The following is a 12,899-nucleotide window of genomic DNA, read 5'->3' as shown; positions in this document are numbered from 1 at the left end:
TTCATTGGCTTAATTATAGTCCCTCTTTGTTAGAGTGTCAGGAGCAGGTTTCAGGTTTCTGTGGCACAAAAGCTGTAAATCTCAGCACACAAAAGCTTTACATTGTGCACAGATTTCCTGCTTTGTAATATTGTGATGTATCAGGCAGGGGGTGTCCCAGGCTCACATATACCGGGCATGAGGAAATAGGTGTGGTAAGTGTAGGAAGTGCTTTGTGAGTGTAGCTTTTTACTTGGGGCAGACAGTGACTCTTGCTGCCAGTCACCATGGACAGCTCTTGCTGAGAACACTTCAGGCTTTGTTCTGAGAAGCACTGGGTTTTTCTGGGACTCCAACGCAGAACCTGGAGATATAACAAGACCACAAAGCGCTGCTGCCTGGTAAGAACTGTACTTTGCTAAGCTTGGCATTTTAAGTAACCTAAAACAGCCAATGGGGGACTATCATAATAGGGGTGATTTGATCCTCTATTGGCTTTTGCCCTGTAGCAAATGAATATCCCAATTAAAAATAAGTCCTCTTCTTGGCAAAATAATGCAAACCAAGTTTTCTTTTGTATTCCTTTTGTAAAAGACCAGATTATACTTAAATAATATGACTACCAAATAATCATCTTTCCCAAAGTTTGGGAAAATTATATTGAAATATGCTTTAGTTGAAGAAATGAAAAGTTTTTGTGCATTTTAGGATAATATATCTTGGGGAAAATGCCAGATGCATTGTAAGAAACCTGACATTGATCGGACTGCTTCTGTAACCTTTATGTTTCTGTGCCTCCCGAGCTGAAACTAGACTCTGAACTCCATATGGAATTCTCAATGTTTGTGTATATCGACCAATGAAAAAATGTGCTACTTTGTTCTGTACAAGAAACAACGCTCATGTGTGGCTCTCCCTCCGTGCACATGGGAAACGTATGGTTTGTTGCCCATCTAGACACACAGTGAGTTAAATCTTTACATCCTGGCCATTTGCATTGTTTATCTAATTAGAAGTACTATGGTTACAGCAATTAACATAGTCCCAAGGGTACATATAAACTCATGTATAAGATACACACATCTGAGCAGCAAGTTATTAAATACAATGTTCGTGCAAGAACAGATCATTCATAGGGAGATGCGCGGAAAATGGTTCCCCTGTTTTCTGAGCATGAATGGAAACTGAAAATTGTATTGGCACCACCAGATAGTCTGAATTCTGAATTCAGTTCAGAATTCGGCTAAACACTTTCAGGATTTGGATTTGGCTGAACCCTCAGGGGCAGGTTTATCATAAATGAAAATGGGGAATCCAGCAGGTTTTCTTGCACTTTCATCTACTTTTCAGTTTATTGAAACTTTCCTGACTTTCAGCAGAAATGATAAGATGACTGACACATTTGGCAAAACTGATGCCTGTGAACACGTGTTCAACTGAGCAGTCCAACGCCATTCCGATAAATCAGCCTGAGTGCTTAGTAAATCCAATCAGTTTGAGTCTGGAAAACTGAAGGAAAATTGCAGTTTTTAGGTTGCCTCATCATGAAGCCAAAATATTCCATCCCAGAAATGAATGAGAGCAGGTTACATTTTTGTTTGGGGATTCTACAAATAGGCTTTCGATTAGAGAACTTGTAATTATACATTAGTGATGGGCGAATCTGTGCCGAAAAGGCCAAAAATTATTTTGATGCACGTCAATTTTGACGCGAGCGACAATTTTTATATGCACAACTATTTGGTCCAAATGCATTAAAGTCAATGGGCGTCTGAATAATTTTGACGCATGACAATTTTTTTTGTTTAGTGACAATTTTTTTTTTAAAGTGAGACAGCAGATATGCTGTAAATTTCTCTTTCCAGCATTAGTTATGATTATTTGTACTTAACTGAGTTCTTGGCAGTGGTGCAACTAGGTATTACTGGGCCACAGCAAATAATTTTCAGGCCCTCAAAATGTCTAGAGGTTGATCTGTTTTACCAATATTTATTGAAATTATATATAAATTAGGGCCCAGTACATCCTGGGCCCACCTGCAGCCGCTGCTTCCTCTGTAGTAATGCCCCTGGTTATTAGTTCATCATCTTTATAATATTTAATATTTATATATTTATTACATATGGCAATCTGAGGTTCCTGAGAAATCCCAAGGTCAAACAGGGTGTATCAGTTAGCTGTAATTTCTCTAATTTCCTTTCCTTAAGAGTGGCATACCTAGATATTACTGAACTACACAGCAAATTCTTTTACAGGCACCCAAAATGTCTAGAGGTTGACTTATTTTAATGATATTTATTGAAATGGTATATGAATTAGGGCAACACCTTGGGCCCCTATAGCTCCTGGGCTGTCCTGCAGCCACTGGGGCTTCTTCCTCTGTAGTTATGCCCCTGTCTCCTTATCTATCTCTCCTGCAGCCTTACTGGCACTTGACTCAACTCAAGGATATGCAACCATATTGTAAAAATTCAGTCAATGAGCCACCCATATGTAATAACCGTGCAAAAAAATGAACACACAGAACTTATTAATTGTGATAAATATTATATATATATATATATATATATATATATATATATATATATATATATATATATATATAATATATATATGGTTATATACATCTGATAAAACCAATTATGTATCATCAACACATAATAGATCCATTGTCATTCATAAATCAGGGGTGGTGTTCATGAGAGTTTACTGTATGAACTAAAACCTGTAATTATAACAAATATATTCAATAAAATGGAACACAGCCCTTGATATCCACTTGCTTGGTCCATGTAGCCCATGTGCCCACGTGTTGCTGAATAGAACCTGCAGTTCTCCTCTTGCCAAATGTAGTGGTGACAGCCAGTCATGCCAACCACAGAGTTATGCCAAGCACAGTCCCTTGGGGTAGTTAATCTATAATTCCCAGAATCCTTTTAGAGCCAGACCTGAAAGCTGTGCTTGGATGTGTAATTCATTATTGACTAGAGCAGTGATCCCCAACCAGTAGCTCGTGAGCAACATGTTACTCTCCAAACCCTTTGGATGTTGCTTCCAGTGGCCTCAAAGCAGGTGCTTATTTTTGCAAGTTTTGGTTGTATAAAAAACAGGTGCACTGCCAAACAGAGCCTCAATGTAGGTTAACAATCCACATAGAGACTACCAAATGGCCAGTCACAGCACTTATTTGGCACCCCAAGAACATTTTTAATGCTTGTGTTGCTCCCCAACTCCTTTTACTTCTGAATGTTGCTCACGGGTTCAAAAGGTTGGGGATCCCTGGACTAGAGGGTCACTCTAAGCACTGCTTTTGACAGCATTAATATCATATTAAGCCTCTGTCATGCTTTTGAACCAGGAGTACAGAACCTGGGGCTTAGAATGGTTTCTGGATGCAAAATGATCTTTGATCACTCTCTATTTATGACATAGATTTATGGATTTATTACATAGAAACGGCAGATTACTTCGACATTTTTATTTAAAAGGAAAGATAAGATTAGCTTTATTGACCATGCTCAGGAGGCAAAGGTAGATGAGAAGTCTCTTTGTGCCTATGAACACTTGATTGCTGCAGGAATCTGCAGAGCATTGCACATACTTCCAAGGCAGGACATTGTGCTTAGAATATTAAGAAACAAATGCTGTTAATGTCATCCATGGCAGTACCATTGAATGAATAGTGGAGTTATGGGAAAACTCTACTATGAAGGAAGTGGAACATTACTATGGTATCTTCTCAAAGTGGCAGAGATTTCTCTGCAAATTGAAGGAATGTACAGCTGAATAACCCCCTCCCCTCTGTTCTTTGGTTGGGACTTTATCATGTAGTTACTTAAAAGCTATGTAAACAGTGTGGGTAAAGGTGACTCCTTGATTGATTACACGAACAGATTCAGATCACGTATCCATATTCTTCAGGCAACAAACATGAAAGATCCCAGTGCAATGCAAAAAAAAACATATGGCATAAAAAATAATACATACCAAGCAAAAACACTAGCACCAATCAATGTTTATTGCTGATATTTCCAAAACATGAACAGGCCAACATGAGTGGCTCATTTAGTAAGGCAGATAGATGAGTCAATGAGGCTGTAACAATTAAGCTATGTGTAACAGCTGGTTAGTAGGATACAATATCTAACAGACTTGGGTTCTGTGCTCTTTACTCGCTGCCACTGTCCAGTCCTCCTCCTCTTCTTACAGAATAAAAGCACAATTGCAGTTGTCAAAATCTTTAATGTTTTCATTCTATTGCCATATCAACTACCCAGCATTGTATTGTAGCAGGTTGTCTGTAATGAAAAGTAGTTCTAGCCCAACGGGTTCCACAATGCAATGGGTAGGGCTAGATACTTCTGACTATTATACCAGTGCTTTGTTTTCTATACAACGGTATTTGATTTACTTCCTCCACATACAATATCTTATTTTTGTCACTGCAATATCTCTTTTTATAACTTGTTATAGGAAAGTCTAACTTTTGTTGATCCATTATTACTGTAACAAATATTGTGCATGTATTAAATATAATGCACAGGCACCTGTGACGGGTTTCGCCATTCTGTGTGCTCATAGTTGGATTTGAACTCAATAGTTTAAATACAAGGTTCAACCCTTAAAGTGATACAATTTCAAAAGTGTAATAGGTGTGGTTCCTCTGTGGGAAAATCAGAGGTTTTTTTTTATAAAAAAAAAATAAAAAAGACTCGATCTATTAATCTCTTCTCAAAGATCAGAATCAGTAGTAGGGACAGGCACAGGTATGGGATATATTATGCAGAATACTTGGGACCTGGAGTTTTCCAGATAAGGAATCTTTCCATAATTTGGATCACCATACCTTAAGACTGCTAAAAATCATTTAAACAATAAATAAACCAAATAGGATTGTTTTGCCATCAATATTGGTCTAGGCAGCTTATGCAACAGCAAATACAAGGTACTGTTTTGTTATTACAGATAAAAAGGAAATCGTTTTTTAAAATTAGAATTATTTGATTATAATGGTGTCTCTTCCTGTAATTTGGAGTTTGGATAGTGGGTTTTTGGATAAAGGATCGCACACCTGTAAGTAAAGGCCAAGGTCTGCTAGACATGGGGTGTAATGAGATTTACAACTGCTCCCCCCTGGGGTACAAAGCCTTGTCCATGCCAAAGATGGTGCTTAAGAGCCAATTGGAGAAATGAAAAAGGCTTCTGGGCACACTTGTAAGGTGAATGAATAACCTGTTGCTAACGTAATTGTGGCATCATGTGCAAAGTGCACAGCATTTCAGAGATTAGCACCTCTCAATTTAACTCTACAACTGAGGAAAATCATTGTGTAAACGGAATTTTATGCCACAATAAAACTGCCCATGTGCCATTCAATCACCCAAGAGAAGCCTTATTTTTTGGTGTGATGTCCAACCGGCAAATCTCCAGCAATTACTCAACTGCAACACTTAAAGGACTTGACAAAACTTGATAAGAGTTAAACGACTCATCACATTTTGCTGTATTTCTGCACACCAGAGTTTCCAAATTGTGGAGCTGTACAGCAGGTCCATGACATGCAGCCAGTATTTGGCAAAGCCCCAAATTTAAAGAAGGAAATTGAATCACCAGCCGTTCACTTGCTCTATGGTGAGCCTCTGAACATTGGAGATGAACATCTACCTGTATAATTTCCATCTATTTTGCAAGTAGTACAGCCTTGCTTGAGCTTGTTTGTTCCTTCCATGCAGCATTAATGAATGAACATGTAAATCATCTCTTAAGAAATAAGCCTTTAACTGTTGCATTCCATTTCAGTCATTTATTAGCCATAATTATCCACATGTTTCTTTATCAGATCAGGAGTGATAAGCAAATGTTCCTTTTATAGACATTTTTAAGGCATGGTAATAAATATATATTTGTTTTATCTTATCCAACTGCCATCCTATGTTCAGTTTTTCTCTTATTATGGCCAAGACAGGGTATCTATAATGTGTACAATTTACTCTGCATGGCGTAGTTATATTTTGATGATACCTGATGTTACAGCCTTAATAAAGCTGCTAGTGTAGCATGATATACAAAGCTGTATTTTCCAAAATAAAAGACATAGATCATTTGTATGCGTATGCCAATAAACATGAAAGCCTTAACTTTCTTCATGTGTTTCTATGTGCTACATCTGGACAGCGTTAGTGCATGCATCTTTTCTATTCATGCCTACAACTGATCACTGTTATAAACTCACCCTGTTGTTAAGCATTATACCATAAAAGAGTTCTATTGACACCCATAAATGGCTGATAAGTCAAGAATGGTTATTGTCATTGTAGGATGACCTATTTTTGCCTTCATTTTGTTTTAATTGCTACGAAAGAATTGATAAGTAACTACTAAAGCAGCAATATTACATAGCGATAGAAGAAATGCACTCCACTGAACCTGCAAACTAAAATGCAGATAAAAAGAAAAAACAAATTTAGATTTCTCTAATACCTACCACTAACCAAAAAAACAACACTTTGTGACATAAAGAGGTTTTATCTAAAGAGTCAGTAGGAGCTGAAGAACAGGGGGATATAGGTCTCAGGACCTGAAGGGTCTCCCTCTTACAGGGGCAGATTTACTAAGGGTCGAAGTGAATTTTTCGAAGTTAAAAACTTCGATAATTGAGTTACTGTCTCTTCAAAAAACTCGACACTTGCCACCTTAAACCTGGTGAATTGCTATGTTAGCCTATGGGGACCTCCTAGAACATATAGGCAACAATTGGCTAAGTTTTTAGAAGTCGATGTAAAATCGTACGATCGTACAATTAAATCGTTTGAATCGTTCGTTTCGAAGTACGATCGTATGATGTTAAAAATACTTCGACTTCGAATGTCGAAGTAACCTATTCGATGGTCGAATTTCGAAGTTTCGACCCTTGATAAATCTGCCCATAAGTGTCTTGCGATTCTACCCAAGCTAAACTTCATATTAAGAACAGACAGCTTGTGACCTGTTTATGTATGAAGTGAAGTAAGTAGGTGGTTTAGGTCCATCTTCTGGCAACTATATCTCTACCTCACAACACATGTGCCCTATTGGTTTGTCTACAGCATGGAAACTGGGCCAAGCCTATGTGATGTCCAGCTTTGAAGAAGCACAAGAACTATAAATAACCTGTAAATTAAAGTATTCCCTTATAAATGGTGTTATCGGTTTTAATCAGTGCTCGTGTGTTATAATAAATAATCTACCCAGAAGCCCTTCAGCTTCATGCTTTTATATGGTCACAAAAAAGCATATCCTATTATTTTACAAAAGGAGGTACATTATTCACGGGATAAACAGATCTTTATGATGCGATTAATAAAACAGTGCTTACTGATGTCACTTATTGCACAAGACCAGAAACCGGAAGAAAGAAAGCTCCAATCCAAGGGGGGTGTCAAATGTTAGGGCATCCTCCAGGGATTTTAATGGCTTACCTGATACCCTGGGCTGGTGCTCCTTTTAGTAGCAAACTGCACAGACTCGAGCACTTTCAAGCAAGCAATCCTTTTCCTCCACTTTTCCTACTTTAAAATCCAGCAGCTGGCATTTGCGCGTACAACGAAAAGGCTGTGTTTTTTGTTAAAGTCAGATTTTTAACTCTACTACACATACGCACTGTGCGAACAAAGAAGTTACAGGATTGCTCCCCCAGGCCAGGGCAGTTTTCTGCTAACAGGTAAGTCATTACAATACAGGGGGTGCCCTAACATTTGGAACCCTCTTTTATTGGAGCTTTCGTTCTGCATCTGAATTACTGAGCTGCCTGACCGATACACCAGAGACAGGAACATTCAACTTTAAACTTAGATTTTGGAAAAATGTTAAAAAATAAATAATGGAAGTAATTGAAAAAAGTTTTTATTTCTGGGGAACAATCTGAACAAACTGAACTGAAAAAGGTGTTTGGAAGGTGAACAACCCCTTTAAAATAATGTAAACCCTGCTTTAAAATATACAGATAAGTCACCTTGGAGTTCCACGATTCTTTTCCTTGTCTATTAAAATCAGTTACTCTAACTGAGCCTGTTGAGTGCAGTATTTTTTTGCTATTTTGTACACATTTTTTTTTGCACCCAGGCATGTTGTGTTTTTGTTTGGTTAGTGCGCCTCCATGTTCCATATATATATATATATATATATATATATAATATATATATATATATATATATATACACATACACACAGTATATATATATATATATATATATATATATATATATATATATATATATATATATATATATAAAACAAGGGAAAGTTGTGCTCACCACTAATTTTTCAAACCATTAGGCAGGGGTGCAATGAGGCTGTGACCACAAAATACATATAGACAAATACAAGACTCCTCTGCACTCAACCCATTATCAATATATTTAAGACCGAGACATTTTGCGCATACTGCTACTGAAAAATGCCTTACCCTTTAAACAAAACAGGGATTGTTTGTCCATATATTGCAATATATTTAAGCTGGCCAACTACGTCAAAGTCATCCCATATCTGGCCAGTCCTACGCTTAAATTTCATCTGATTCATTAAGAATTCTATTGCTTCATTATACATTTTACAAAGGGACTAAGTTTTACCTGCAATTTACTAGCTAAGTAAAAATATATAAATATATATATATATATATATATTTTTTTTTTTTACAACATGTATTATGATATTTAGACTCTAGTAGCCACAGTATATTGTCATTACTATAAACAGAGAGGAGTATACTGTATGTGTTACACTTTCTAAAAACAGTTTGCACTAAAACATTAATTTCCACACTGGTACAGGATTTGTTTTAAGAAGCATTGTTTAAAGAGGCTCTAACAGCAACTACAATGTTATAGGCTGCTGAGTCATTGCTGTGTTTCGTCATTGTGGCAAATTGAAACTTGAGCAGTTCATTCATCTTTGTGCAGCTATCACATTAATATTATCCTTGATTGATACAGAACCAACGTATTCTGCAGCACATTATTCACATTATTCCCTGCCCCTAGTGGCACTTACATTCTTTTTTTAGTTTGTTATCGGAAGCCAATAAAGCATTCTGTATATTTGGGAAGAAACCCACACAAGCACAGAAAAAACCCACAAACTATAAATAAATAGGGGTATTTCATTGTACCTGCAAATGAAATATTATGACGTTGTCTTGGCATCACAGAATAATGAAGGCTTGGAGGGCTTAGTCTGCTTAAAAATATCCTAAATTCCATAAATAAATCTACATACAGAGGATTCTATTAGAACACTGACTAACAACACTAACCTCCCCTCCTGTGTTAGAGAATTTGGCATTTAGGGGCATATTTATTATGCTGCCTAAATAAACGGCAGAATTATACACCAGACATGACCATGTAAACGCCAAGTGAAAAAAAAACGTAACATTTTTACTCACTTTTTCTTGGAGTGACTTCTACTGGAAGCAATTTATAATAACGGCATAAAAGCTGACATTCGCATGGCGTTAAATTACACACACCTTGATAAACTCGCCATTTATTTTATATAGCTTTTTTAAGTGAATTTCATTTTAAACAGCATTAAAAATATGTGCCATTATGTACTTATGTAACAAAGGGAGTTGCTGTATAAGATAGCTCAGAGTAAGTAAATGAACTAGTGGATAGAGAAAGGGTCAAAGTTATGCCTTCTCCAGTCATTTGCGTAACCTGTACTGAAAATGGAATCATTTACAGAGCAGCTTAAGGCTAAGTGATATGCTAAATCCTGCTTTTTTTTCAAGTTAAAATATTTGAGCATGTATCAATAGGCCTCCTTGGTTCCTGTATTGAAGATATACGAAATTCAGTCATAGTGACTATTATCCTTTGCGTATATTATATCTATATATATATTATACATGCACCAAATTAAGTTAGTGATTCAGCCAGGATTCTGCCATTTTAAAGGAACAGTTCAGTGTAAAAATAAAAACTGGGTAAATACATAGGCTGTGCAAAATAAAAAAAATTCTAATATAGTTAGTTAGCCAAAAATGTAACGTATAAAGGCTGGAGTGAGCGGATGTCTAACAGAACAGAACAGAACACTACTTCCTGCTTTGCAGCTCTCTAAATCTGAGTTAGTCAGCGACATTAAGGGGGGCCATATGGGACATAACTGTTTAGTGAGTTTGCAATTGAACCTTAGCATGCAGCTCAGATTCAAAAGCAAACAGTTATGACCCATGTGGCCCACCTCAAGTCACTGATTGGGTACTGCCTGGTAACCAGTGGAAACCAAGAGAGCTGCAAAGCAGGAAGTAGTGTTCTGGCTATTGTGTTACACATCCAGTTACTCCAGCCTTTATACATTACATCTTTTGGCTAATTAACTTTATTAGAAACATTTTTTATTTTGCACAGACTATTTATTTACCCAGTTTTTATTTTTTTACTGAACAATTCGTTTAAGCATGATTCAGATTCAGCCTGGCCAAACCAAATCAGAATCCTTAAAATCATCCACACAAACAAGGACATTCATGGAAAATTAGGGTTAGGACTCGGTTCGAGATTCGGGTGAATCTTTCACAAAGGTTTCAGGATTTGACCAAATCCCAAAATAATGGATTCAGTGCAACCCTAATATATATTGCCAAGATGTTACTTAGATATTTATCGAAATCTTTCATATCAATTCCTGCCCATTACATTCTATGCTCCCTATCACACAAACAGACCAACAGGCAGTGGATGTTTTTTATCAGGAGCCTACTAACCTGCCTTTATGTTTTAGAGTCTGGCATATAGCCATTATTCCTCCTGCACTGGTTTAAATCTCACTTTTTCTAGGAGTGACTTCTACTGGAAGCAATTTAAAAAACCGGCATAAAAACTGACATTCGCATGGCGTTAAATTACACACACCTTAATAAACTCGCCATTTATTTTATATAGCTTTTTTAAGTGAATTTCATTCAGCACTCCTTCAGACTTCTCCCTGTCGGTGTATACATACTGTTTCGTTCCATGATGAAGAAGAAGCAAACCATTTACCAAAAAGCTGGCTACAGCCCTGGAATATTTATTGCAGATTAATGAGTAAAAGTAACAACTTTTCAGAAAAAAACCCTTCTTCGGGTGTTAATGTAGCTCACTCTTTGGTTAATTGCGTCCCTCTGCCTCATGGAATCTGGGAGAACACAGCATTACCTGGAGGAAACCAATGCAGACACAGGTACAACATTTGAAATCACTACAGATGGTGCGCTGGTCAGAATCAAACTCAGGACCTCGGCACAGCAACATAATACTTGTACAGTAACATCTGTCTTATTGTTTGTATTTATTTCAGTGAGGTCTGCAAAAATGGACTTCAACGCATCCTTCATGGATGGCATGGTGGGAGTTGGGGATATGATCCTTCTCGAGTCCCTCTCTGAAGACTCGCTTCTAGTGAACTTGAAGGAAAGATTCAAAAGTGATGAAATCTATGTAAGTATAGACCTGGCGCTGTACCTTCCCTTGTTTTAATTTAATCCATACCCAGCCTTGCAGCTTTTGATAAGATAATATCCTCGGCACATATCCCAGATATTGTTTTACCTGTTGTGAACCAAGTATATTCCCCAGATGTTCTGCAGGCACATCAAATAACCCGACCCAATGACAAATATCACCTCCATATCAGTAGGGTTTTTTTGTTCCTGAGCCAAATAATGAATTTGTTGAAACAGTAAATACATTACTGTATCCATGCACTCAGCAGGTTGGTTTATTGCAGATTAGAACTAAGCAATTTATTCTGGGAGGCTGCCAAAAGGCATCTCATATGTTTACTTTACCCCCACCCCAACCATTTTTTGCTATTTTCAATAATGGCAATAGTAAAGGGAGAGGAGGAGACAGAAAGGCAGAATAGATAGAAAGAGAAAAGAGAGGAGGAAGTGAAAGGAGTAGAAGAGAAGGAAGAATAAGACATAGCATTTATATAAGAGGGCAGGGAGAGAGGGCGGTGGTAAGACATAAAAGCAAAGTAGAGCAAGATAAAGGGGGTTGACTTGGCCTTGCATTTATTTACCTATTAATTTTTATATTTAACATTATACATTTTAATATAAGGAAGAATTATGTATTAATGAGAAAGTGGGGCATTTAGCTAGCCCCGTGAGTCCTGGTGGTTTTCTAAGGTATCTAAATACCTGCTATTTTTTTTTTTGGTGGCAACAAGACCTCTATAAACTGCATTATTTGGTGCTCAGCAGTATGTATCTTCACTAGAACCTCTATTTCACTTTTTTAAGTGAAAAGTGAAAAAATGGTGTAAAATCCAGGGAAATTTGTATGCATAATATATAGGTGGGACCCCCAAAAAAAGATATAAAATGAAGGAAGAATAAAATCAGGGGTTGTAAATTTGAGGTTTCATGTATATATATATACTATATATATGCAGACTTTGCTTGCACATGGAATTCTCCACATACTTAAGTGCAGGTTAAATGCTCTTATCTCAAACTGGTGTGGAAATATATCTCAGCTATGTGAGTTAATTGATTTAAACCTCTTTTTCGTGTATGAGTGGGTTGCTTTAAGTTTTAGATTTCATAAGCTAAAAGTGCCCAAACACACAGATATTATCGTACGCAGTGATAAATGAAGTACTATATTCGCTACGGTACGGTGGAAGATGGGGTTGACTGATATCGACATAAGACTTGGATATCGGTCGTCTCTTCGATCAGCAACAGGATACTGCTGAATTGTCAGATAAAGGTAGAATTCAATTGCTTCTACCTGTTTATCTGACAATTCAGCTCAGGAAAGTCTATTTAATTTGAGGATGCCAAAAGTTAGGCACCCAAGTGAATGTATTTCCTTACCTGACACCACTCCTATCAGCAGAAAACTGCACCAACCCGGGGTTCTACCAGTGAGCACCACAGAACA

At 37.1% G+C, this 12,899-nt stretch overlaps 1 protein-coding gene across 2 annotated transcripts in view; it reads left to right on the top strand.

The window, feature by feature from the left end:
• The first annotated feature begins 221 nt into the window (after nt 1-221).
• Nucleotides 222-12,899, top strand: part of myo1a.S (myosin IA S homeolog) — a 55,084-nt gene continuing 42,406 nt past the window's right edge. The window contains exons 1-2 of one of the 2 annotated variants that reach the window (XM_018250054.2): nt 222-380; nt 11,305-11,444. In XM_018250054.2, coding sequence (XP_018105543.1) covers nt 11,319-11,444 — 126 coding nt within the window. In that variant the 5' untranslated portion in view covers nt 222-380; nt 11,305-11,318. Of the gene's footprint in view, nt 381-7,488; nt 7,679-11,304; nt 11,445-12,899 lie in introns of those variants that run through there. The other variant, XM_041584408.1, reaches the window with a different exon arrangement.

The sequence above is a fragment of the Xenopus laevis genome, chromosome 2S, assembly GCF_017654675.1.
Source record: "Xenopus laevis strain J_2021 chromosome 2S, Xenopus_laevis_v10.1, whole genome shotgun sequence".
Classification (NCBI taxonomy): domain Eukaryota; kingdom Metazoa; phylum Chordata; class Amphibia; order Anura; family Pipidae; genus Xenopus; species Xenopus laevis.
This window is presented reverse-complemented; position numbering and strand designations above follow the sequence as displayed.